Here is a 27,666-nt window from a genome sequence, read left to right as displayed (position 1 = left end):
GCCTCCCAGTGATCTGCAGAAAAGAGAAAGTGGAGGCGATGGAAAGGACAGAAGGGCTTGAAGACAGCAAGAGAGTTTTTCTTTCTCAAAATGTACCCCAGAGCACTCACAACCCATTTCTACTGGCAGCATTCAAGAGCCCAAAAGCACTCATTGGAAAAGTGCAAAGAAGTGTACAGCACAAGAAGCACTGAAACACCCCATTCTCCCCCCCAAGACTATTTAGTTCAGAAACTGAACTAAGTTCAGGAACTTCTTGAATGAAAGTGTGGGTAATTCCAGAATGGCTTGCTACCAGGTTCTCTCACCAGTGACATGCTCTCTTCCTTCCACTCATGTCACTTCCTGCACTCATGTCAGCATATGGACAAAAGAGACAAGAAGGAAGCCAAGTATTTTACTTTAATTAATGCCCAAGAGTACTGCATCGTGAAGAAGGTGCAAGACTGTTTCCAGGGAAAAGCACTGTTTCTAAGTGACTATGTTAAAAATTAGCTAAGAGTCAGCCTGTCAGAGACTGTCAAAGGAGTTGTGTGTTCGCTAAACGGATGGCTCTCTCTCCTACCTTCTAAAAATACACTTCAAAATACTGGTACATGTCCAGTGGAAGAAGGAACACTCCTAACCAGCAATTGCTGAGTAGTTTCTCTACTACTTTATCCCAAGGACAGAAAACAGTGCCCTTAAATTTAGGTGAACTGATAACAGACTATGATGGGAGGAATACAGAAAAATAACAAAGTAATAAGAGAAAAATTCCTAGAGTGTAGGACTGTAAACTCCCAAAAATACTTTGGCAAAAAAACCTCCCTAAAGCACAGAGGTGGAAAACTCATCTACAGCACATCAACAGTATTGTGGGACAGAAATTAAATATCCTGATCCAAAAGATCACACTGGCCTAAAAAACTCAGATCCTTCAACATTTCCTCTTCCTTCTTTATATCCATGGCAAATATACTTTACAGGACATGAACTAAATTTCCCAGATTTTTAACAGATTGTGCTACCCTGAAGCATGGGAAAAAAACCATAACAGCAAAAACACATTTCCCCAACAGTAAATGACATAAAAGTGTTAGAGGAATTAGCACTATTTGCTGGACAAATGCAAGCAGTCAGACTGAAGAGATCATGACCATCTTTCATAAGAGAACACAAACATTAGCTCCCATTAACTGACAAAGAATACTTGAGAAGAAAAAGCATTCCTAGAAACTCCATTCTCTCATCCCTAGACTTTATCCAGGTTGAAAGCAGTAGATAATACAGAAAAATCATGGTACTTCTATCAGGTTTAGAGGAGGAATGAGAGAAGCAAAGCAGCTAGCAACCCAGCAGAGTCATCACTATGTATGCGTAACTTTTTAACCAGAGGGGACACAGGAGGACACATGGACTATTATGCTGTAGTAACAGCTTATTTAATGATTGTACAAAATTATCTGCATTTAGATAAGGGCTGTGGGATCTTCTGTGTTACCTTAACTGACTGCAAAGCATTACATAGATCCTGCCCATATTTGCTGAGGGGAAAACCTTAGTCCTTAAGGTGTGCAGACCTGCTAGAAAGAGTAGAAAAAGCCTCAAGGAATGGGGCTATATTTAGGAAGTTGAGATATCTATTGGCACAACAAAAAGACCCTGCAAGCTGAAGAAAGGGAGCTCATATGTGTATTTCAGGGGAGACATAGCAATAAATGTACACTCCTTTTCCCTGATAAAATTACACAGCTGGGGAAATAATTTTTTTAACTAGCTAGAAAAAAATAAATTTTTCTTCTTGTGTCCTTAGTAAGTCAGACCACAAAGTCATTACCTTTTCTTTTGTTTTGCAACCTACAGATTGGGTAATTTCTTGTGACAGAGCTTGTTTCTGGTCAAAGATGAGCAAACTCTGAAGCAGACTACTAATAACCAAGCATGTCCTCTATCTTCTGGGATCAATGAAAGACTTTTTCTATTTCTATTAAGCACATGTGCTGAGTCCTTAATTAGGGCTTTGGAAAAAGTGTTATCATAAAAGCCATTAGTGACCCTACAACCAAGTTCTCATCTTGTGGCAAGAACTCCCAACATCTGCTCCCCAAGATAAAAATAAAAAGCGGTTGTTATACATTGTTAAGCATTCAGCCCTGCCTCAAAAGTAGTAGTAAATAAAAGTTCATTGTACAACAGATGCATAACTCTGCTTTATGCTAAAGAGCTCTTTTGCTAGAGTGTTGCATAAAGACAAAGCAAAAATGGAAACTGTTCAAGAAACTGCATAAATATAAGTACAAGAGACAAAGACAGATCCAGGTGAGTGGAAAAGTTCATGGGACAGTAAGACAGCCTCAGGATTTGAAAGAAGTATCACAAACTGAGTCATGTTTTTGTTGTTGTATTTCTTAACAGATACACAAATACCAGTTTAAAAAACCCAATTAATTGACTCTGACTTCTTATGGGAAGTACCTCCTGTGCACAAGGGGCTGCACTAGTGACAACACAATGGTGCTTGTTTGAGAATCCAGGAAGTTAGAGAAAGGAAAGCTGACATCTTGGCAGAGCAGATCAGGAGATTCAGTTGAAGGACTTACACATATGAAAAAAAGAAGGCACACAGTTTGAGTCTAACAAGGCGAACAGGAGATGTGGAAGATGTAAAGAGAGCAGTGTAAGTGGAAGATCAACTCCAGGTGATGTCAGTTTATAAAACAGTCAAGATTTGTTTTCTGATAGAAGTCAGTGAGGTCTTATGAGGACAAGTCCTGGAAGAAGGAAGAAAAAATTCATCACGTAGGTCAGGATGCCTGGGGACTAAGTCACAAGAGTTGCAAAGCATTGCACCGTGTGGTGTGAGACAGCTGGGGCTGGACTCCACGAGGAACAACTCCCTCTCTGTTCTTCCACAGGCTTGCAGTGCAAACTTGTTAAATGTTAACAACATTTTTTTTAATGTGAGATAGCCAACCTCTTTTTGAAGTGCTTAGATATACTGTTATGATGAAGATCACAGAGAACCTTATTGTATTTCACAGATACAGAAACTTTAACTGCCATTGGTTTTTTAAAAACAAGCAGTGGTTTAAAAGGAGACCTTTTCTGTCTATGTGGATTTGAACAAGCACAAGAAGTCCTCAGCTTTCTGAGCTTATGCTATGCCTGCAAAGCACAAAAAGCTTTGAGCAGGCCAGCACATCTGTGCAACATGGCACAAAGACAATTATGCAGATCTCAGAATTATCATAGCTGTATCTGTGTAGTGCTGAGGCCAGACTGAGAATTTCCACCTCTCCCCGAACCAATTTGCTCAGGCACAGCTCCTTACGGATTAATCCACATCGCTTCTGGATCTAGAACTAGAACAGTCATTTGCTTACACACTATAAATATTCTTCAGTTTTAGAGCTACCACCTCCAAGAAGCCAACAGGAACAGTAAGATGAAACATAACCACTTGAGCTTAACAACTCCAGGTTCCAAACAAAACTAAAAAACAAATCTTTTAGACCTGTATCCCCATGTCATACTTTTGAACTAGATGTTTGTAAACAAATATACATCAGTGATTATCTCGATCCATTTGCTGCTGCTCCAGCAGCATAACTAGTTCCATCTAATTTTGGGGTGGGGGGGAGGAATGGTGGTTGAGTTGTGTAGCTTTTGCCATTTGTAATTTTCTAACTTTTAACATTGCTATGGAAGAATCTACCATTGACAGTAAGTCAGCAGTTTTCTCTCTTATTTCCCAACTAATGCAACAATTTTCAAGTTCCAAAGGTCACTAAGCAGTTAAAGATAGCTGAACTACATTATTCTGTTAAAATCTTATCCTGTCTGCTCAAGCTTAAAAAGCTACACACTCTCAAACTCTGAACCTCCATATTTCAAGTCACTAATATTTTGGCATTTTTGGACAAAATATTTGGTTTAATAAAGAACATTCTAATGATTTCTCTCCAAGTAATGACAAGCATAAAATAAAAGACTGATGATCACTTTCCTATAGCTAAATTGGCTCCTCAGTATTATCAAGAGCAGATGACTACTTAGCTCTAAAGACATCTTCTGTGGTATCTGACAGGCCTTTCTAAATAAAGGTCCTCATGTTCACTAGCAGAATTACCACTGTAATAGCATGCACTCTTTAAATTCCAGCTGTCAGAAAATAATTTAATTGAAATCTCTCAAACTGCTCTGATACTGGCTGTGAGATGTCACATATGTATTCAGCTGTGAGGAAGAGATCACTCCAGATGGAAGAGCTCTGATTCAACATCTTGATAGTGAAATAAGATCATTTTTGGAGAGCTTTTTCAACCCAACCCTGTTCTGACCAAATTGCTATGATCTGATAAAGGACCACTGCTGTCCCAATAAGGAAGTTGGCTTTATTGCCCATGACATTTAAATAGCAAATGCACTTGCTTGCAGGAGGCAGCCAAAGGTCTACCTCAATAAGGCTTACAGATTCATGAGTATAAATATAACTTAAACCAGTACAACCACACACAGACAGTTTGTGAGCAGCTTTGCAGGACAGCCCTGTTCCAAGGCATTTCAGAGCTTGCTGTAGTGGCCAGAGGAGGATTATTGAAGAGTCCGTATCTTAAAGTAATAAATAGTTGCATCTGTCACACTTTACAAGGAAAAGTGTGTGCTTAGGGCTTGGAGGCATACAAACTTAAGACTGCTACAAACCTGAAACTCAGGCATTCAGTTTACAGTCACTGCTGTCCTGCACAGTGTATGTTCTACGTCAGTGCACCATAAGGACTGTCATCCTTTCCTCCCTTTCCCCTTGAAAAGCCAGTTTATTAATCAGTACACCTGAACTGCCAAAAATATGACCCATGTATCTTGCAACTATTCTATATTATTGTATAATTACTGTGTACATACATATTTATATTATACATAAATATGTATGTACACACACTTCTATAGTATAGAATAGATATGAGATACTTAAGTCACATTTCCTTGTGATGCATGACTGGCACATCAGCTGTTACTATGATGGATACAAATAACTATCAAAAACAAGAATATAATCACAATTCTTTTTAATGATGGTAGCATGAGGATGTTAAATTAGAGCAACCTGATACTGAGTCTCCAGGTGACTACACATTTTCTTTCAGTGTCTCCTGAATGAGATTTAACATAAGGAATGCAAACTGAAAGTCAGAAAAAAAAGTTCAATTTTTAGTTGTGTAATTAATATGCTCTGTGGCATTCAAACATTTTGCCTTCTAAAATGCTTACCAAATGTAAGGGCCAACAGGAGAATTCTATAACTGCATATACTGAATGCTAGACTTTCTAAAATAGTGTCTCTGGGTAGCCTGTTCCTAATCAACTAGTTCCTATCATTTTTATCAGCAAACCTACCCCAATGGCAATTTCCCCCTCATTCAACAAAAGGCTAACCTGTAATAACATTTGTGGCAAGCAACATAGCTTAACCATGGTGTCTGTAGGACTTAGATGGAACGCTTTGGACACTTATTTCTATTTTGTTCTACTCCTAAAAATCAGATGGATTTACTGGTGCTAAATGGTAGAAATGGGCTGTAGTTTTGCACTTGGTACAGTGCCCTCTTCTAATCATACAGCAGGAAATTGTCTGCCAGCACTCCCATTTGCAGGACACCTACTGCAATACAATGTATTCAATTTTGTTCAGGAATGATCAGCATCCTGCACAGCTCTTATCTTAGTTATGTGTGTCTCAGTACAGAGTCAATTCTTTCACCAGCTTTGCTTACCAAGCCTCTCAGAGGAGGCTCTTGTCACACATTAGGTTTTAATGAACTTGACCTTTTGAGGAACTCGCGAGCAAGGCCACTTGAAGGCAACGTGTCTCTTTAGCCCAAGATGCTCAGTGGCACTTGCACTTTACCGGCCATCATTTTATTACCATGGCTGCCAATTACATTTCAAGTATAAACCATGCATCACAGCAGCCTGTTAGATAAAGAAAGAAACTAAAGGATCTTTCCTGTTCACAACAAACCACAACAGTTCTTACCTGAATCTCCTCAGTTTCATCCACCAAGAGAAAACTCACAACTTTCTCTGTCATCTTCCTTCTCTTGGTCTCCTCATCCATCCCCTCCTCCTCTTCTTGTTCTTGGGCTTTGCCAGCATGGTACACAGTGACAGGGTGCTTCCTTCTGTTCCCCCCAGCGTGTGTTCTCTTCTGACACTCCACACAGAGGTTGATTTTACACACCTGGCACCTCACTGCTGCTATCTGCCTTGAGCCTGTCATACTGGCATGCATTATGTTCCCATTGGCACCTTTGCAGGAGTCACAGTACGGGACATGGCCGGGTCTTATACGGGTCCGCTCGTGGTTCCGCAACCTTTCTGGCTGATGCAGCTCTTCTTCACAACGCTGGCACTGCAGGCTCCTGCACTCATCACACTCAAAGACTGCTTCATCTGTCCCACTGCAAACATAGCTTTCCTGGCACAGGAGTGTCGTGTTCTGTCCCTTCTCTGCAGTTTGCGTGTGGGCACTCATATTCAGATTTCTTTAAAGTAATGTTTTTCCCTCCTGTTTCTGTTTCAAACAATGATATGTGTAAAAGTCAGTTCCAAATTTAGTATTTTCACAAAAGAAAGAAACACAAGAGGAATGTTGCCTGTACTTAATTTTAAATAATTAATATATGCTTCTGTAAGAGTCATACACTGACCTGCCTCGCAGGAAAACTGTTGTTAAGTGCTAATGAAGTTTTCTTTCTCCAAAATAAACTTAGACAATGTGGTTGGTTTCATGTATTATACCCAAATGCTGGTATACATTCTTTCTCTGTTTAGCTGTACAATGTACTTTCAGTGATGTGAAAATTCCTCAGCCTGGTGTACTTCAGCAGATACAGCAAATATTTCCTTGAAGCTGAGAATGGAGACAGCTGGTGACACAGAGACAAAAAAGGCATCAGAAATGCACAAGTGCACATACATGTACACACACACACACAAAAGGACCGTGTCAAGACTAGAAAATTCTCTGCTTTCACTCCACAGCTAAGCTCCTCCTTCATAGAGTTCACGGTATTTATTTGCTGGGAATTTCCTGATGTGCTTCGCCAGATAAACAAAAATCCGCTCTCTTTGTGCGCTCCTTCTAGTAACAGTGGAAGACGATCGCTATCCCGGTCAGGCTGACAGACAACGGATTTTTTTCCCCTCTCCCTCGACGCCCCAAGTTGCCAGAGCAGAGCCCCGGAGACCAGCGCCCGCCGAGGGCAGCCTGAGCACCCCGCCGCCGCCTTTGTCTCGCCCGCTGCCCGCGAGCCGCCTCCCCTGCTCCCAGCCAGCGCGGAGCCCCTCTCGCTCCGGGATGACCCTCGGCGCGCCCTCTCCCCGCCGGTCCCGCGGCCCCGGGCGGGCGCACTTGTGGCTCGGCCGCCCGCGGGGGCTGCAGGCGGACCCCGCGACCCGCCCGCGGTTACGTAACGGCGGTGCCGGCCGGCGCCTCCCCCCGCGCCCGCACCTACCTGGGGCTGCGCCCGGCGCCGCGCCGGCCGGCCAGGCTGGGGCAAGCCCCCGGCTTCCTCCCGCCGAGCGGCGGCAGCAGGCTGCAGCCGCGGTGGGACCGGGAACAAAGGCAGCGCGGCACGGGGCGCCGCGAGCCGGGCTATTGTTTACAAGCCGGCGGCCACCTTTCTTCCCCTTCCTCCCGCCGGCACCCGGTGACTAAGGACTCGGGTCCCGGCCGCAGCTTCCTCCTCCCCCACGTCCCCTCGGCGCCCGGGGGACGGTATCTCCCGGTTCTCCTCCCCCAGGGGCCGACCATGCAGTCGGGGCGCCCGGGGGAACTGAGCAGGGCAGGGCCGGCCAGGACCCGCGCCCCCTGCGCCCGCTCCCCTCGTTGTCAGCCGGGATCAGCTGATCGCGGGGAACTTCGGGGTTATTTTCTCACCGCGGAGACGGGAAGGCGGCGGGCTGAAGGCGGGGCGGCGCTGGCACGCCGGGAGCTGTAGTCCGGGGGCTGCACCGCCCCGGGCTCGCCGCGCCGGCCGGGACGTGCGGTGCCCGTGGCGGGCAGGCGCGGTGCCGCGGCCCTTGCGGGGACGCCGAGGTTTTCTGCTCCCTTCGTTTTGCTTTCGTTCAACTGTCCCGCACCTGCCTGGGTTCCCGGAGGAGCTGCGCCGGAGGAGTGTAAACAGCCCCCCAGCAGGGTTTAAAGGGGTGAAATTCGTAGCGAAGCTCTTTCCTCCCACCGCCCGCAAAAAGATCGAGCGGCTGCTCCCAGGCCTCCAGGTCTGGCAAACGAATGGATCACGGTGCCCAGCTGAGGAGAGAGCACTTGCCGCCCAAATCTCATCTGCCATTCGTGGGTTTAAACGAAGTCTCGACAAGGAGAGCCACTGGTCACTGTCATTGCAGCCTTTGGGTTTTATTTTCATGACTGTAGCTTCAACCTATGGGTGAACAGCCATCTTTTATATAGCTGAAAGAGACTGCAGGTCCAAAATAGAGGCACACACCTGCCCAAAAAATGGCAGATTCACTGTCACAAACCGGAGCTGTGGGAATGGGAGGTGAACGCCGGACAGAGACAGTCAAAGAAACCACACGGCGAGGAAATAACCTTGGCAAGTAGTGGCTCCAGTGAGCTCGCCGCTGGCTCATGGGGTGCTAGAAGAAAATAGTGAGTTATTTTTCACTTTTGATTTGGATCATATGCAAAAATGTTTTTCTTGTAGCATAGCCAGTGCACAGACAATTTCTCTTCTAAAGTAACAAGAGTTTTCAGCTGGATGTTTGGATCAAATGATAGTAGTCATTTCACCAGAGGAAGGACATGCACTGTTTTCCTTCAGTGGACGTTGCATGTTGATAAGTAACAGACAGCTATAGGGTGCCCCATCCTTTGGTCCTCTGCTTTCAGTTTTAGACAAGTAAGTTCTAGAGGGAGCCAAATTACACAATTGGATATCCATGTAGAAGGCAGTGATTCCGAGTTTACCTTTGAAGTATCATCATTTCACAAAACTGAGTCAGCAGGTCCAATTACTGTGAAAATGAGGCATCAATGAATTTTCTAACACGAGTGACTGAGGCCCTCTCAGATTCAAGTGTATTGCTGAAGGACTTTTGTTATACTACATTGTACTATATATATATTTGTGTAGGCATATACACGATTTAATTATTTTTCTTTTATGCAGTTTAGTGATGATGAATGAAACCTGGCACAGTTACTCTCTTCCCTATTCTCTTTCATGCTGTTACAATAATGTATTTTCACTCGGTATTTTGCATAAAAGATTCATTTGAGAGATTGACAAAATAGACTGACATCTAAAAGAATGAAGTTTTGGTGAACCAAGTATCCTCAGACTGAAAAAATCCTGAATAATGAATATAACTAATACATACGAGGTAGAAACTTTTAAGTCTCACAGTGCTATTCAGAGGAGCCAAAGAACAAGATCAATGAGTCTGGCATCTAAGGGCTAATATCCTCTAAGTGGCTCTATTTAGACTGGTAATGTGACAGAGGGACACATTAAAGGATATAAGGGAAGAAAAAATGCATATAAAATGTTTAAAATGCATAGTCTAGAAACAATGTGACCCCTGTATCTTGAGGTGCTGCCTAACACTTTTGGGATGATTTCTCATACTTGAAATACAAGACAATTGGCAGACAAAAAAACCCCTTAATATTAAAAGCCATGTACTGCAATCTTCATGATTGGTTTGAGCACGAAACTCCAGGGTTTGCATTGAGAACTGAAGAAAGTGAACTGTGTTCAGTATCTGGAAAGGGGATCTCAGTTGTGTGACTGAAAGGCTGGAGGATAATACAAACACTAGGGGTGGGTAATTCTAAAATCCCATAGCAGAAAGAGTAAAGACACAAAAGGAGCTACATTTACCAGGTGCTTCTGCTGCTATTCTTCCTTGATTAAGGATACAGAAGGCTACAGTTGATTTGTGATTTTGTTGATAGGAATAAATGCAAAATAGCCCATTTATTTGGCTAAAAAAAAATAAATTAACATGTACATGAGCAAAGCCTTTGCAAAGTTTCCTGTAAATAAAAACTTATTACAGCAGTACAAGTCAGTTTGGGAGTCACCTTTCTTTTTCAGGCTGAGCTGTTGTCTGAGACAACAACACATAGTAGATACTGGAAATTTTTGTTATGCGCTTTCTCTTTTCCTTGGTTTTCCTAGGCATGCTTATAAACTATTTTAAATAATAATAGTAGTCAGTATTAAAATTACTAAATTTATATTAGTTTGAAGAAGATACACCAGCTGCTTGGAATAAACTGTTATAATTAACTAATTAATAGAAAGTAAAAATACTCTTTCTGGGGGGAATTGCATCCAAACTTGAAGTACTTCTTAAATCTACTACTGGTAAAATATATACCCTTACACATCATCTTGTAGAGCAAGGTGATGAACAGGACCTTAGTTCCAATGCAATTGTTGGCAGTAGCACGTATGGCATCATCCAGGTAGTTTTAATCTGCTTTGTACCAAAGAAGTTGGTCTACAGGTGGAGATATGTCATTTGACTCTTGAGCACCTTTCTTTAAACAACAGAAAATACAATGCATATTTTTTTTCATTTGTTAAACAGCATTTATGCACATATGTTCATTTTGTGGTCTACCTCATAATAATCTCTAAGATCACGTTCCTTTCATTCACAGTCACTTCCTCTTTCCACTTGCAACTCCTTGCCACCAGTGGTGTAACTACAGCAATTACCGTCTTTCATGTCATGTTGAAAATCGTCTCTTAATGTAGTCTAAATGCTGCAAGTAGGTCAGAGAAACTACCAGTTGTAGACTATAGCTAGGCCCAACAGCACAGTGACATCTTTCTGATGAGCATACGGCTGCCTAAGACAGTAGTGTTCGCTCTTCTTTGCTGTGTAAATCGTTTGATGTTTTACAGCAGACAGAACCTTCCATGAAAGCCAGTTGTATCCTGGGCTGCATCCCAAACAATGCGGGCAGCAGGTCCAGGGAGAGGATTCTCTGCCTGCGGTACAGTCCTTCCCAACCACCGTCACGGGCGGGTGGCAGCTCAGCCTGGCCTGAGTGTCCGGCTGAGGGGACCATGACGGCTGACAGACGGGCAAGGCTCCGTGCCGCACACAGACGGATGCTTTCCAGAGTCTCCAGCCGCCCCAGCCCCGAGCGGCGGCATTGACCTGGATATGGCGGAGCTCCGGGCCGGATCACGGCCGCGGGCCGTCCGCCCGCCCGCACTGAAGATGGCGGCAGCGCCCCTCCGCTCCCGTGCCCCTCTGCCCGCCGCCGCTCTATGGTCCGCCGCGCTTCTGCCCGGGCGCGAGGGGGGGCGCTCTGCCACGGCCGCCTCTGTGGTGGCGCGGCGCGGTGCACGCCGGGCCGCTGGCGGAAGAGGCGGGTCACATGACCCCTCGCGGCGCGGCGGCAGCGGCTCGGCGCGGTGTGTTCGCGGCCTAGCGGGGCCTCAGACGGCCTAGCGCCTCCCCCGCGCCATCCCCGCACCGCTCCGCAGCCGAGGGGTGAGAACCGAGGGGCTTCGGGGGGAAGAGGGAGGCAGGGAGGAAAGGCGCGCGGCGGTGGCGACCCTGCCGCCCGCTGGGCGGAGGCGCGGCCGGGGCCGGGCCGAAGCCACTGGGCCGCGGCGGGCGCTCGCTGGGGAGGCGGCTCGGGCCTGGACGGGGCGTGGAACGGGCGAGCGGCCTCGGGGCGGTGCTCACGAGGCCCGTTCGCTTCCTCTCCCGCTGGGACGCGTGGGAGTCCATTCCGCCGACCCCGGCGGGAGGGACGGGAGCGGCTCCGCGGGAGGCGAAGGGGACTCGTCGCACGGCCGGGACGAGGACCTGCGCCGAGCTTTGCTGGAGCCCGACGCTGCTCCCCGGGCCCGGCCGCCTCGGTCTGTGGGTGGGATTTTTAATTTCGCACGCTGGGTAAGCCGATCACGCTAGGAAACGCGATATATTGCGACTGGGAAGTTACTGTCGTTATTGTGGATTGGAGTAGTCATCTTAAAACACGTGTTAGCAGGTCGTGCGTAAAATAATCAAGAGTGATTCATCCGTGTCAGTAGCCGCTGTGAGGTGCACACGGCGTGTTTTTCTCATTATGTCTTCTTCCGTTGAAGAAAAAGACCTTTGTCTTCCCGAAGGAGAGTTTTTTTGTTTAAACACAGTGACTATCCAGAGCACAACTGACGGCTTTGTTGTTTTTCCTTCTTTTTTCTAGGTCTTAAACGGCTTTAGAGAAAGTGAGCTCTCAAAAGTTTTATATTTCTTAGTCCATTCAGACTAAAATATAGGCACACTGAAATTTAGTCCTTTTTTTTTGGGGGTGTCAGGAAAGCATTACTTCAGGTATTGCATCAGCATTTATGGGGGGAGTCCAAAGCAAATTCGAAGGAAGAACAGGAGAGTTTCTTACTTTTTCTGTAAAGGAGTGGCACAGATCAGAGTGCTTAGCCTTTGACTGCTTCTCTGCTTCTGAGTGCCCATTCAGTTAAGTGTTGTAATGCCACAGCCATGTTTCTGTTTTGGGAAGTGTCAATAGCCAAGTTAGAATGGAAAGTCACTTATTTCAGTAACCAGGGTTTTATATGGGTGCAGAGGCACAGAATTAGGAATTAAACATCGTAAAGTTCTGATGATATACTTAATGGACCCCTACTTAAAGAGCTTTTGGACTGGGGCTTTCATTTGGGTAAACACATTGCTTTTTGTGTTGGATTGTAATAATAGTGTGGGATGTGACTGTTCCCTAGCAGTTACTAAACTCTTTCTAGATCACCTCTGGAGATCAAATACTAGTATTTTTGTCCTTAACTTAAGAAACCTGTAGTATATTTTATCTCTCCCCATGCCTGTTTGGTTTAACATTGAAATCTTGCTTAGCTTGCTGGCCATTTTGGAGAAAACTAGGGGTCTGAGAAAGTGGTCATTTTTATTGAGGAAACCAGTTGGCTTGGAATAGAAGATTTTTCTTGTAAGGAGCTTTTTTTTTTTGATGGCAAGCAATAATATAAACAGCACCCTTATTGGGTGACAAATTAGGAGGTTTTTTTAATAACAGAATGGCTTAAATATCCACCCATGGTGTAGAGACCAATGCACACGCCTGTGTGATAGTACTGACTTTAACAAACTGGTTTGTTGCATATGTTTTCTTCAGCCTGCACAGCTGTTTTGTGCAACTTATTCTAGACTAAGGGTACAGATGTTTTGTGGTGCGGAAGTAGTGTTTTGGGAAAATACTGAAAGGAAGTTAAAATCAGATAAAATTAAACTAGATCAGCCATCACTGTTGCTATGACACCTCATGTATGTATTCTTAAAACACATTAAGTTTGTGTAAGACTTCAGGGGTTTTGCAGTCAGTTTCAACTTCGTTTAGTGTAACAGTAGTGAGTATTGTAACTGGTTGTTTCATGGAGAACTTCACTGCTTTGAAATTGGTTAAGAAGTTTTGCAAGTTTCTAATGTGCAGATAGAGATACTAAGGGTATTAATCCTGTGACAGTGGTAGAATTATGATGCTGCCCTGAGTAGATTATAGAATTGTCAATTTAAAATACTTCCATTAACAGCAATTTTTATTGAATTTCTTTGAATTTCTTTTTATTGAATTTTATTTGAAATGTTCTGCTTATGATATACCCCTTCATCCCTGTATTTTAAAAAATGGGGTCAGTAAAACAGAAGGTTAAAAGAATACTATGATTTAAAAAGGAATTACTGCATTAACAGTGCAGCCAGACCAGTACAATCTCAGTCCTCTATTATTGGGACTTCTGGGAGTCAGAGATGATAAAGAAGAACAGTGCAGTGTTGTTTCAGCATCTAGGTGATGGTGACCCTTGTTTCATAGTAGTTGTGAGTTCTGTGTGGGCTCAGACACTTGATTCCAGCCCTAAGGCCAGCTCTCTGTGTTTGCTTAGTTGCAAATCAGAGCCAGTGTGCTTCTAGTGGACAAAGCTCCATCCCAGCAGGGATCTCACCATGACAGGATTAACCAGTCTCAATGGATTTTACCAAACTTTAGAACCATATGGATATCCCTGTACTCTCTCTAAGTTTCAGAAGATTGATGCAGATGGCTCTGCATGTTGCTTGCTTGGTTCCACCAAGACTTAAGTCAGAAGTGCAATGTAGAAAGCAACTGAGTTCCTTCTGGGCCAAAGTTGAACCTGGAATATTATAGCTGTGTTTATATAACACTTGCCTTAGTAGCTCAGGCTGTTTTTGAGCTGGGTCTTCACAGAGTAAACCTAGGTGTTTTGCCACGCATGAAAGAATTAATGTACAGCATAGAGAAATGGCCCAAGGCTAATAAAGTGTGCGTCTATGTTACTGTGTTCACTTAGATCAAAGGTGTGCTTTGGAAGGAAGTCTCACAGTCAGCATCACTTAGGAAGTTTATTCCATACTGGCTTGTGCTATTCCAATGGATAAGCTGGATTCCTTTTGGATGAAAATATATTCAAAAATGCACTCGTACCTACAAACTGGCATTTGTTTTAGTCCCCGAAACATGTTGTGAGGACATTAGTTTTGTTTAACAGACTTGTTCCGATTGTATTGCTTCCTGGCACAGACACAGCCTAAACTGACTGCACCTTGAGTCTGAGACCTGGCATCAGTCCATCATTTTGGGAGGTAAAGATGTTGTTATTTCAGTATTTTGAGTGATACCAGGCCAGTTGATCACTGCTTTTATTTCTCCTGTATTTTCGTGGCCACTGTGACATTCACACAAGTTAAACTCTTGCTTAGAGAACTGTTAGTTAAACTGCAGCTGTCAAGAATGCTGACTATGTTCAGTTTAACTAGAGGTAATACTTCCATAAGTCAGCTGAGGTTTTAAAAATATATTTGACTGTTTAGTTTCATAGTTAGATATTTGAATAAATTGGGGAAGTTGGAAGATTGCCATGTATGTTCCTGAGATCACAGTAAATCTGTCAGAAATTGACACTGAGCTGTACCGGCAGGGTAGGAGAATGCTCTGCAGAGAAGTTCTAGATGCTGTTCCTGAGATGTTTGCAAGTGAATTCTACATAGATTCAGCTTAACATATCCTAACTTTTCATACCTAACCTTTGATTTGTAGTTGCTTAATAATTTGAGGCAGAGTCACTGTTGGAAGAGTATCTACGTTTGCAGTGTGTTCTCTAGCTCCTGACAGAAAAGAATGTGTGGTGCAGTTCCCTTCATTGTAGCATCTTGGATGCATCTTCCTCCCTTGTCCAGATCTCTCACTTCTCCAGTGAGCAATTTCGCTCCTGGTATTTTGATCTTCACAGCTTTCATAACGGAAACAGAATTTAACTGTTCTCTCTGCTGTTTTCACATTAGTAGTTACACAGAGTAGTGAGAAAGAGACCAAGACTTTCTTTAGTTCTAGTTTTGATCTTAAATGCCACAGGCAGCAGAGTTGCTAGGATTGGTCCATGGAAGAATTAAACTTTCTAGCTGCTGTGAAAGTAGTTGTACAAATATGGGGGAGAAGGAACAGAATGCTTTGAAATGTACTATGGAAGCCCTGTGTATAACAGTGTGTTCCATATCATCTGCCCAAAAGATTAAAGGACTAAGTTTGTTCCCACTGCCTTTTTCCTTTTATGCAGCAAAAGTAACTTTGTCGACTGCTAAATTTTGCTTTTTTAAATTTAAATTATAAAAAAACCCCAACCAAACAGTTCCTTCTCTGTGCATATGTAACATCCACTGGGTATGGTATGTTTTCCATCTTTTAATTCAAAGAACTGATTCACCACTTAGTCCCCAGGCTTTATCTGTTATCATCTCTAAAATGATGGCTCGAATAAAGTGCTTATCAGAGCGAGAGAAGAGATTGCACCTGCAGGCAGCCTGGAAAATTCCCAAATTCTTATATGTTCCACAGACCATGCCTTAACATCTTGTGGACTTCAGATGGTGCAACTGTGTTGTAGCCTGTTTAGAACCATTTCAGACCCAGTAGCTTATTGTTTGTACCATCTACCCCAAAACAGCTTTGAATTTTATCCAGTTGTTTATCAGCTTGAAATATAGGTAAGAATTGAGAGCCTTAAAGATCTTAATTTTGTGGGGTTTCTGTTGGCTTTTTTTTTTTTTTTTTTTTGTGTGTGTGAAAGTTTCAACTAGTGGCACCAAGGCAGATAAGGGAGTTCTGTTCCATACCATACAAGTTCCAGATTCTAGATTAATGTCAACTGATGTACATGTAGTCTGAAGAGACAATAAGCAACCTTTACAAAAATAAAATGGAGTACATATTTGCTGCTTTTCTTAGTACAGTTTTAAAAATTCAGGAATTGTAGAAAGGAAAAGTGTTCTTAGGCATATGGATTCTGAAAGTGAGGGGAGGTTTTATTAGATTGCATAAAAGCTTTATTGAACTGTTGGAAGAATGTTTCCATTTGCTCTCTTACTTCTTCTGCCATCTTAGACCTTGTATCACAGGAGTGTTCATTGTTTTGCCTAGCGAGATATTGATAAATGCCCTCAGGGCATTTAATTATATCAATTCAGTTAATATAATGAATATATTAAGGAATATTAATATTAATGAATGCCCTTATCACATACCTCGTGTAATTGATGTAGTTGTAAATGTTTCCTTGGATGAATTATGTGATAGGGTTATATATGTGTTCTTAGACCAGAATAAGTAATTCTGATGTTAGAAGGTATTACCAAATACATTTGGGTTTCTCTCATCTTTTCCAGTCTGCTATATATTTATCTCTTGTAGTTGTTTCCAGAATCAGAGGGAATGAAATTTTTCTATATGATTCTGGTTTCAGATTTTTTTTAGATCTTCCAGATGTACCTGCTATTATGGTAGAGTATATATATAGAGTACTGATACTGTCTTTTACTTCTAGTATTTAAGATTAATGGCTTGCTCTTGAACAAGTCTGGAAGGTACGTCTGTCACCAGCAAAACTTGTTTTCCATTCCTTGCTGTTGAGTGCCATTGTATTCCTGCCTTGAAGAAAGCATGTTACAATCTGCAGTTCAGTTGAATGTATCAGAATTTTTCTTGCCATAACTCAGTTTCTCCAGGCAGCTTTGCTTCAGGTTTTGACTCATAGGTGCCTGTTTGGAAAGCAGTTGCAGTGCAGAACTGACACTGTAGGTTGTAAGGCATTCCGTAGAGTCCAATGAGAAACGAAAACGTTTCTGCCGACAGCTCACTGGGTTCTTGTCACTTGTGATACTGTGTCTTCGTGATTCATATCCACATGATCCACTGTGTATGAACTTCTCCAATGCTTCCTCGCTGCAGTGTGAATGTAGGTATATGCTCAGCAGTAATATTCTGACCAGTTTTGGGTTTTTTAGAACTGAGGGCCAACCTTCAGTGAACACTTGACTGCAGTATAAGGTTACTGAAGAATGCATGCCTTAGTTGTATTAAGGGTGATCCTGGAGTGTTTTATGGCTGGTTGTTGTCTGTTTCAGGGTCAGTAATATGCATGTAAAATAATAATATTAATAGAAAATGGTATTTGAAATGATCTTTACTCTCTATGGGAGCATGTCGACACCCAGCTCATGGGCTAATGTCCAAGTTGTGCTCTAGGAGATTTGTGGACTGGGAAGTTAAAAATAGATCACAGAACCCTCTTTCAGACTTTTAACTCTCTGCTGGAATTTGAGAATCTCCCCACGGTCCTCTTAAATACGGCTGCCATTAATGCTGAGCATTGTGTTGTCCCAGCTCTTTCTGGTGTCTTGTTCTACAGTTGTATTGTTTGTGATCATTTTTTGTACAACAGAACTACTTGCTTTATTGGAAATGTCTTACAAGATCAGTTTTGCTTTCAGATACTGCAAAGATAGCTTTATTTTAAAGAAACTGTACAAACTGTTAAATGCGCTTTATTGGTATGAGGAGTCAGATATAACTTTGTTTTTCACTCCATTCTGAAACACTTCCTTAGAAGTGCTGGTTTTAGTTGAGAAAGAAGACTTTACTACATCTGTAATGTAATGAATAGCTGGGGAAAAAATAGTTTTAGTTTGTAGTTGAATATCCAAATAAAAATTTAAAACAATTATGGACACTTACCACTTCACTGCTTTCATAATTCACATTTGGGAACTGACTGCTACAAGTTTCCTTTTCTGTCTTTTTGATAGATTGTGACTGCAAGAATGTCTTTTCCACCTCATTTGAATCGCCCTCCTATGGGAATCCCGACACTTCCCCCTGGGATCCCCCCTCCACAGTTTCCTGGCTTTCCTCCACCTGTACCTCCTGGTAAGTTGTATTAATATATGGAAATATTTTAGAAATTAATTTCTTGATATTATTCTGAATGCCTTTAAAAGCCAGTCATTTTTGTAAATAATATATCTTGGGAACTCTGATTTGTGTACCTCGCAGTTGAGTTTCTAGTTTTCCCATATATCATGTCATGGGAGTAAGCTCCTTTAGGTCTACCAAAAACTGTTTACTTTTGACCAGAAATTAAATACAGGCCTTTTCTTGAGTCTTTATTCAAGACTGAAGCTGAGTGGTGATTTCTGTCAATATTAGTGTTCCAGAGACACTGTTTTGATAGTAATCCGTTGTAATAGCCTTTGGAAGCTCTTGGGTACACTGAGTACATGTAACGTGACAATAGAGTAGTTAACTTTCAGAGAAGGTCCATCTTGCTGCACTGTTTTTCTCCATTTTTGATGTCCCACTTTGTTTTATTTTGTTTCTTATATTCTTTCCTCCACACATCTTTCAAATTTACAGTTATTTTTATCATTTCTTCTAATCTTCCCAAAATTATTCCTACCTTTTTTCTTTGTTCATCTGTAAGATCAGCCTCTGTTTTTTGAGTTGAGATTTCAACTTGTTGGTCTGGAACATCTTGCTTTCTGTACATTGTGAGTATACATAATGATGACTGGAGGCAGGAAGCCATAGAGCAAATGGGAGAGGGGAATACATCAGAGAATTACCTCTTCAAAATTCATCACAAGGACTGCAGAAAATAACTCCTGTCTTGTCTGTGTTGTCTTAAGCTGTGTTGTGCAGGAGTGTTTTGTAGACAATAGAGGCATTCAAAGAACAGATGGTTGAACTACAAAAAGATTTCTGTACATCATTTATCAGGCTAATCTTTACTTGCATTATTTTTTCCTAAACATTTTTCTTGAGAACCATGAGATGTTACCTGTTTTCTGATAAAGGCAGAGTTCTTGCTTAGGTAATATCCTGCCATCAAAAATTTCAGGTTCAATTTTAAAATCATACCTCTCATTTTTCCTAGCTCCAATTTATGTATACTAGTGTATAAAACACCAGATGCTTAAAAAAATAACTTTCTCAAATATATTTTTAAATGCTTGATACAGTTTTCTGCTCTGAACATTTTGCTTCTTGGCATGCGTGACAAAGACCTTTTTGTTCTCTTGTTGTGTTTAAATAGTCCCATTTTAGAATTAGGAATCTGAATAGTATGTAGAGTGGAGCAGCCTGGTATTAGGTGAGAGAAAAATTCTTCTCTGCACAAGAGAAACCTGATTTGCTTACCTGTGCAGACAACATATTTTGACTTGTAGAGGATATGGATCTCACTTCTTAGTATAAGCATATCAGTAGAGCTGAAAATGCCACAGATTTTATGAAAGTCTGCTCTGAATTTAGTCCATATGTAAGATCACAATTTTAGTGGCTTACAATATTATCTATAGCTAGCTGTTTGGTCGAATATTCGGTCTTAATTACCTCAGCCTGTAATTTTTTGAAAAGTTTCAGATGGCGTTTGCTTGCATAACAATAAAGTTAGGAAAGGTGGTTTGCTTTGCTTAAAGATACTGGTTGCTAAAAACAGGAAGTTCTAGCATTTCCCAATATTAGTGTGGAAGATTTGATAAGGAGGTGGTTCTGATAAATCTGTGAAGATTATTGGATACCCCTAAGGTGAAAAAACCCCATTTTCCATGCCAGAAATGCTGTAGTAGGTCAGACCTGCATTCCATATTGTCTGATGCATTGTGTGAGCAGTGGGACTAGAAGGCAGTATTTAGGGTGGGCATGTATCCCTGTCTGCTTTCTGAGTCTCTTGCTTCATACACCTGTAGTGTTAGGGATCTTGGAGTGACATCTTTAGGTTGTTTTTTGTCTTTTTCTGGACCTGTCATTTATGGACATTTTGGAATTTTTAACTGTTCATCTCTGTCACCTCTTCAACTAAATTTGAGAAGTTTATTAACTGCTGTGGAAAGTGCTACTCTCTTACTCTTAAGTCTGTCTTTAAATTCACTGCCTATTTCCTGTCTCCCTCCTGCCTCAGTTCTGATGTGGGAGTTGAGTTTTATGGTTTTGTACACCTCAGCCATGATCAGTGCCTTGCAAACTTCCACACTTGAAGAGCCTCAGAGTGTGCAGCCTTTCCTTCTAAAGCAGCTGCTTCACCAAGGAAATTGTGTAGTTGCTGTTCTCTGAGGCTGGGTGGCCTTGGGTTGCAGAGACTAGGTCTGTAGGCTGTAGTCAAAACCGTAGGTGCACTGAGCTTTTGTGTAGCAGCTAAACAGTGCCTGTGGTCATTATGTTTCCTGATGATGCCAAATATGTCAGTAGATTTTTATGGCTTCTGCTGAACATTGGGCAGATAGTTTCATAGAATCATCAGTGATAACAACAAGTGTGTTACCGTAACTTTAAAAGCTATTGTGATAATTATAATAATTATAGGGCTGCACAACCAGTCTTATTGGGGAGTAGTTGCTACAGTCTGTGAGATGCCCTGGTGTATTTAAAATTGAGTACATGGCAGAGCAACATAGTTTTGTCATAGATTGTCTGAATGGTTTGGAGGACTAGGAGGCAGTATGATCTTAATATGAAGGGACTGAGGAAGAGGATTGAGAGCTAGAGAAAACGAAAAATAAATAAAGAAAAGCAGAGTGGATGAGGAAAAAAATTGGAAAGGAAGTCTGAGGAGAAGTGTTTCAAGACTAAACACTAGAGAAAGTGGGGTAAGAAGTCCAGGGGCAGTAGGTTGTAGCAGTTTATTTAGGATTTTTTGAATACAGCAGTAAGAGATGGATAAAAAGGGAAGGATTGAGAGGGAAAAACGATGGAAGATTTTTGCAGAATGAAAGAAAAACATAGGATCCCTGTAGAGAACATGAGGGTGACTTCACTATTCTCAAGTCTCAATGTGTCTGCTGATCAACAAGTAGTTTTGATGAAATCCATTCACTTAATATATTTAACCTCTAGCAACTGGCATGGAAAGATGAAGAGCCTTTCTTGCGATCAGAGATATTGGCTCATGAAAGTATTAAAAGCTGTCAGTGAATTTGGTAGTGTAAAAGAGGTATTACATTGTTTCATCTGATTAAATATTAACTGAAGTATTATTTGTCATTAATTAATGAATATTATTAAAATTCAATGTTGTTCTAAGGTGTTGGAGGCTGCCAAGTGAAGTATTCGGCAGCTACTCAGTAGAGGTTTTTTTATGCTGCCTTTATTAAGCTATTCCACAAATAGTGGCGTGAAGCCTGGTGCCATTCTCTACAGGACCTCATTCCTAAAGCCATATGCAGAAACCATTGTGTTGTGGGAATTGTGTAAGCTGGGAACGAGATCATCTGTAGGGCATCAACTGCCTTTGCTGTCAGGAATTCCCTGCCTTCATTCACCACCCAGTGTCTTCTAGAACAATATTGTGGCTAGAATATGCTCTGAAAATAGATTAGTGATAAACTTGAAATGCTAGTACCAGAAAGTGACCTATGGTAACACAGGATGCCTATGATACCTTAGTGTACTTTGTTGGAAGGCTTAAGGAGTTACTGGTAATCAGCACTGTGAAATTCTTATTTGACCAAAATTGCTGTCTAATTTGAAAAGCATGTCTGCAATAATTTCATTTGTATTCATCAGTTTTCAACAGGACAGACTAATATTAATGTATTGTTTTTCTCAGGGACCCCTATGATTCCTGTACCAATGGGCATTATGGCTCCTGCTCCAACTGTAAGTATTGCAGTAGGGATGAGATTATAGCCAAATAAAATAGAGAGTAAAACTTACTGGATGTCAGCAGTGGTTTTGTTTTGCTCTATTCTGTCAGAATTCTGCTGTGAAAGAAAATGCTTAATTTTAAATGCTACTATAATTGCAACTGTTACGCTGATTTCTGACCTAGACAAAGTTCAAAGTAATGTCTGGAGCTACCAGCTGCAGAGGTGAAGCAATTATTGTTCTTGCAAGACAGTACTTCTCTCAAATACAGTGGTTTAGGCTTTGCCTTTAGATCATGTGTGCTCCTCCTGTGCAGTACTGTTAGATGAGGGAGATTCCAGGTCTCTTGCTCTGAAGTTTGTAGTTCTGACATAGTACCCTGGAGGCATTACCTCATCCAGGTTTATAAGGCTGTCACACAGCACTGCTGGGTTGTACAAAATCATGTGACTTGACAAGCTTACAGATAAGTTTGCTGTCTCCACGTTGCAGGAAAAGGAATATTAAGTATATAAAATATAAAAAAATTAATATAAATTTATATATAAAATATATAAAAATTGTATGCTATATCCATCTGTGGGAAAGCAAATGAAAGGTTTCTTTGTCTATCTTACTAATTTCAAGTTGGAAGGGAGGTTTATGATTTTGGGATGGAAAAAAAGTGCACTTTAAAATATAAATGTTACTTATTGACTTGAAGGTGAATTACCATTTGTGTGATTTTGCAGAAGTGAAATCTCCCCAAAATACAGAATTTTTTGATAGCTTGTGTTAGCCCCTCGAGGAGGATATGTTCATGGTAACCAGTGTGTGTTTAAGACAGAGATACTGAAACAAATTTATTATTCAGTTTTATGATTAAAATAACTTTTAGTAAGTGGTACTTTTAGAAAGGTATTCTGAGTAGAGAAGACGGTGCTAAGGACTGTTAAGTCTTAGGTGGAAGAAGTGCAGCAAAATGGAGCAGATGATTGTGCCTGTCTTTGTACAGTTAATTTGTGGATGTTTGCTCCTTAACCTAAAGAGGCTTTGGGCTGTGTGTTCACTAAATAAAGCAGTAGTGTTTATTAACTGTGTGGAAGTTTTAAGATCATGTGTCCATTGAAGCCTTTGAGCCGGAGTTAGCTTTTTATTCACAGCTTGGTTTTTACACTGCTGGGCAAGGTAATTCAACTTCTGGTGCCTTAAATGTTGCCAACTTGTTATTTGTAGGAGAAATAATACCCAATGTTACTGTATGCTCACCTTGAGACCTCCAGTGGCTGTGTTCAGTTACATGTTTTGTTATCTCCCTTTGCCAGAAAATGGCCAATTTTTTGTGTTGTAGAAAGTACTAAAGCCTGTACTGCTTATTGGTGTCTTATTCCATAAGCCTAACTCAGGTTCATATGAAAATTCAATTTTTAAGTAAGTCTGCATCCCTAAGTCTTACGTCTTATTGGTTTAAATAAAAAACCAATCCATTGTTTTATTTTACAACTTCTCCTTTTCTTTTCAGGTGTTAGTTCCTACCACAGTGTCTATGGTTGGAAAACATTTGGGAGTCAGAAAAGACCATCCTGGCTTAAAGAACAAAGAAAATGATGAAAACTGTGGTCCCACTACTACTGTTTTTGTAGGCAACATTTCAGAGAAGGCCTCAGACATGCTCATACGGCAGCTTCTAGCAGTAAGTGCAGCAGACTGCTTGTTAAATTTCATCCCTGGCTGATGAGTAAAGTAATGATCCACAAACAGTGTATTGAAACTAAAAGCAGAGCTATCCCCACTTACTGGAATAGCAGTTCACTATGCCTGAATTCAGTAAGTGAAAAGTACAGCTTTTTGACATTATAGATGTCTGTGAATATAGATGTATTTTATTTTCAGTAGAGTTTACAATTTTTTAATTTTATAATCTTTTGAAAAAAGTGGTTACTTTTTTGTAATGTTTTGAATATAAAATAATAGTTAATGATACTTCTCTTAATTGCAGAAATGTGGTTTGGTTTTGAGTTGGAAGAGAGTACAAGGGGCATCTGGAAAACTTCAAGGTAACAATTCACACTTCTCAAAATCTCTAGATATACTCTTGTTTTTATTAGCTTGCAGCTTTTTAGTATCTTGACATGTTACTACTCTTAATCATTTTACATTTTAAGATGCTGTAATATGATAGCTGTGAAATACTTTCTGGTAAAGGGCTAGTATTTTCTGGAATTGAAAATGAAGTAATATAATTGAGAAAGGTTAAATGGAAAAGTACCTTGAAAGCCTAGTTTTGCTTACCTTTCTTTTCTGAAACTAAATGATTTTACAGACTATTCCAGAGAAAGCTTTGCCAGTTGGGGCTTAGCCCCCAAAGGAAGATACTATTCTAACACTTTTACAAATCACTTTCAATAATATGTATTGTCCTTCTGTGTGAAAGAGGTTTTCCTGGTTTAAAATTTACCTTTCCTATTGTCAAGTTGAACTGTTTTAATTTTTGTGACCTTTCTCTAGTGATTGCAGGAAACAATTTTGGTTACCATTTTTTGCTGTGTTTTTATATCTTGCTAGGTTTGTGGGATTTTTTCTTTTTAAGATTTAGTTCAGTTCCCTCAGCTTTTTTGTATCTCACGCTTTTTTTGTTTTGATGTTATGTTTTTCTCATTTAAAGCTTTATGTAACTGTTGTGAAGAACCTAGTTTGAAATACCCTTCTATCTAGGCTAACAGTGAGCTGTTACTATATGCCCTTGGTCATCATACAACTGCAAATCCACCTGAGATGTCATCGAATAGCTCCGTTTCTTAGTTAAGGCAGATATGTTAAAAGCTTAAAAATACAATCATAGAATAGTTTGAGTTGGAAGGGACTTTTAAAGTTCATCTAGTCCAACCCCTTTGAACAGCAGGACCATCTTCAACTAGATGAGGTTCCTCTGAGCCCCATCCAATCTGACCATGAAAGTTTCCAGTGGATGGGACATCTACAATGTGTGTACTGCTTCCATCTTATTTATTGGACTGTTAATTATATCAAATTAACAGTTCAGTGAGTGAATTTTGAGCTGTTATGTTGTGTACTCCTGGCTTTTAAAAAACAAGTGCCTGCATTCCAACTTTATTGATTCAAAACATACTTTTAAACAAAGTAAATTACTTGAAGAGCTTTAATGTGTTTACTTCTCATTTCAATCATCCATTTCAGCCTTTGGATTTTGTGAGTACAAAGAGCCAGATTCTACCCTACGAGCACTGAGACTACTCCATGACCTCCAGATTGGAGAGAAGAAACTGCTGGTCAAAGTTGATGCAAAGACAAAGGCTCAGCTGGATGAATGGAAAGCAAAGAAAAAGGCATCTAATGGGGTATGTATATAATGTGTGATTTGCATTCTTTTAGTAGAATGTCAGTGTAGCATTACTTGCTAGATCAGATTGTGAGCATGTCTCAGTTTCTACTCCTTTCTGTGTCTTTTAATTCCTTTTAGGATTTTGCCAGAATCACATTAGTGAGTCTGAAGATATGTTGAAAGGCAGAGAAGTGTAAGCTCTTAATTTCATAGTGTTTGAATTTACCTGCAAGATACAACTACATTTCTAGAATCAATTCTGTAATTCATTATAAAATGTAGTAATAGGTGCTATATGTTTTGATTCTGTTGCTTCATTTTTGTTTAGAAATTCTTGAAAATGCTTAAACCCTAGAAGAAGTTAACTCTGTCAATCTGTAAATTGGCTGTCTGAGGGGAATTGAAGTTTCTTTCCTCTCCACTAATGATATTTCGGAACAGATCAATGAAAAAGGAAGTAGATCATTCAGTAGAAGAAATAGGTATCAGGCACTGGGCTGCTTTCAGACATATAGTAGATGTGAAAATTGCTTTTGTACTATCCCTTTCTAAAGCTAAGGATCTGTTCTGGAATAATTGCAGGTAGTTGGTATGTTGAATTCTTACTGAGATGCAAAGATACTTAATTGACAAGTTTGCATTGAAGTTAAATGTATCTGTTTCTTTGCTGAAATAGTGTATTTCAACCCCAAACAAGTTGGCCTTTGTTTCTAAATCCTGAAGTTTTGCATGTGCCTTAAGATACCATTTAAAACATTTTTTTTTCTGCAAAATCAAAGTGAGAATAGGCTCTTGTTCAGAAAACTAACAATGCTAATCGCACTATAGCAAGTAAATTTTAAAAATTCCAGTTTGGAATTTTTCTTAAATGTATGTAGACTACAGTGGAAACACAGATACTTTTATTTCATTTTACCTAACCAGAAGTAGAAGCACAATAATGATGACTTGAAGTACTTGGCATGTTTTGACTGGATACCCTGTGTTTGGGATTAAATGCAATGGCTAAGTAAAGCAGAGTGCTAACTTTGTGAGGTTTGAGTGGGATACTGTACTAGCTCTTAGCCTAGCTAAGGCTTGATTGGAGTGCCCTTTCATTCTGTACTTCCTTGTTTCATGTTGGCATCACCTGTGATACTGTGCTTCACAGCTGATGTTACAAACAAGCTTAAAGTATTTCTGGAGTTCTTGTACATCTCTCACGAATTTTGTTTTCTGTGACTTAAAGTCAGTCTGGATGGGTTGATTGTAATAAAGCAGCGGGTACTGTTTGTTGGTGAAGGCATCTGTATGAGCCCATTCTCTTGAACTGTAGAATGAGATTGACCCCATGTTTTCTGTTGGATTTTACTGGATTTGGTTAGTTTTTTGCTCTTTTTTGTGGTGGTGCAAAGAAAGGCTGTGAATTGCTGAGAAGTATTGATGAAGTGCATTGCAATCAAACTGCTTGCAATTCCTTTCACACCATCATTGGTGTGCTGGTGCCACTTGGATCCAAAAGTTTCAAATTTTCTTGAATATTTTGAATTAAGAAATCAAACATGTAAACTACAATACGATTTCATATAGAGACACACCAAGCAAACCTTTATCTAATTAGCTCCTCTCCCTGATCACTACTTCTCCCTGGATCTCTTCAATTCCACCCCCTGTCACTACCTTCTAGCTCTTTTCAGCCTGCTCTTCCTTGGCCTGGCAGCTTCTTCAGCTCCAACTGAATCCTCCCTTCCCCCTCATTCTTAGCTGCTGCTCCATCAGACCCTTCCCTCCCCCTCACTCCACCCACCACCTATCGTTTGACGGGATACCCAGCTGGATTCTCAGGTGAGATTCCATTTTTCTAAAAGATTCAGGGGATCAAGAGGTGGGCTACCTTGCTCGGTGTTGTTCTACCTTTTCACGTAATACTTAGTGAAAGGCACTTCTTTGTGTTCCTTCTCCTCCCTACAGGGTGGAAAGGGGCAGAAAGATGAGGAACTGCAAAATACTTGATCAAAAATTATTAAATAAATAGTTTGTTGTGCAAGGAATGTTTTCCCTAATGATGTTTCTTTAATATAGTTCTCCCATTTGAAGTTGCAGCTTGGAAGTTTTAGGTAGGCATTCATATTGCATGGCACTTAAATAGAAGGAGGAACTGATGTTGAAGTGACTTGAAGTTCTGGAGTATAAAAGGCAAAACTTTTGACCAAGAGCTGCACTATAGTGATTGCCTTTCTGGGAGTGTGTGGGTGCTCTCTCTTTTCCTGTCTACTGCCTTAATCACCATTTTTCTGTTCCATTTTATTATGTTATTTTATTGTGCAATCTTACACTTGCTCTCTGCAGCCATTCCATAAAACTGCAAAAAACTGTGATATTGCCA

The 27,666-nt window shown here is 40.9% G+C and overlaps 2 protein-coding genes across 11 annotated transcripts in view; one reads left to right on the top strand and one right to left on the bottom strand.

The window, feature by feature from the left end:
* The window catches only part of ZFYVE1 (zinc finger FYVE-type containing 1), a 32,807-nt gene extending 24,164 nt beyond the window's left edge, over window positions 1–8,643 (bottom strand). Inside the window, exons 1-3 of one of the 3 annotated variants that reach the window (XM_086891919.1) lie at window positions 7,925–8,643; window positions 6,693–6,911; window positions 6,020–6,556 (exon numbers count right to left, since the gene is read on the bottom strand). In XM_086891919.1, coding sequence (XP_086748045.1) covers window positions 6,020–6,517 — 498 coding nt within the window. In that variant the 5' untranslated portion in view covers window positions 6,518–6,556; window positions 6,693–6,911; window positions 7,925–8,643. Of the gene's footprint in view, window positions 1–6,019; window positions 6,557–6,692; window positions 6,912–7,499 lie in introns of all 3 variants that reach the window. The other 2 variants (XM_086891917.1, XM_086891918.1) reach the window with 2 other exon arrangements.
* RBM25 (RNA binding motif protein 25) overlaps window positions 8,045–27,666 on the top strand; it is a 36,940-nt gene continuing 17,318 nt past the window's right edge. For 2 of the 8 annotated variants that reach the window (XM_086891915.1, XM_023928253.2), the window contains exons 1-6: window positions 8,045–8,656; window positions 18,145–18,265; window positions 21,942–21,991; window positions 23,481–23,651; window positions 23,958–24,015; window positions 25,157–25,317. In XM_086891915.1, the coding sequence (XP_086748041.1) occupies window positions 18,160–18,265; window positions 21,942–21,991; window positions 23,481–23,651; window positions 23,958–24,015; window positions 25,157–25,317 (546 nt within the window). In that variant the 5' untranslated portion in view covers window positions 8,045–8,656; window positions 18,145–18,159. Of the gene's footprint in view, window positions 8,657–11,315; window positions 11,524–11,647; window positions 11,932–17,240; window positions 17,295–18,144; window positions 18,266–21,941; window positions 21,992–23,480; window positions 23,652–23,957; window positions 24,016–25,156; window positions 25,318–27,666 lie in introns of those variants that run through there. The other 6 variants (XM_023928254.2, XM_023928251.2, XM_086891912.1 and 3 more) reach the window with 5 other exon arrangements.

This window comes from Cyanistes caeruleus, chromosome 6, assembly GCF_971803275.1.
Source record: "Cyanistes caeruleus chromosome 6, bCyaCae1.hap1.1, whole genome shotgun sequence".
Taxonomy (NCBI): Eukaryota; Metazoa; Chordata; class Aves; order Passeriformes; family Paridae; genus Cyanistes; species Cyanistes caeruleus.
This window is presented reverse-complemented; position numbering and strand designations above follow the sequence as displayed.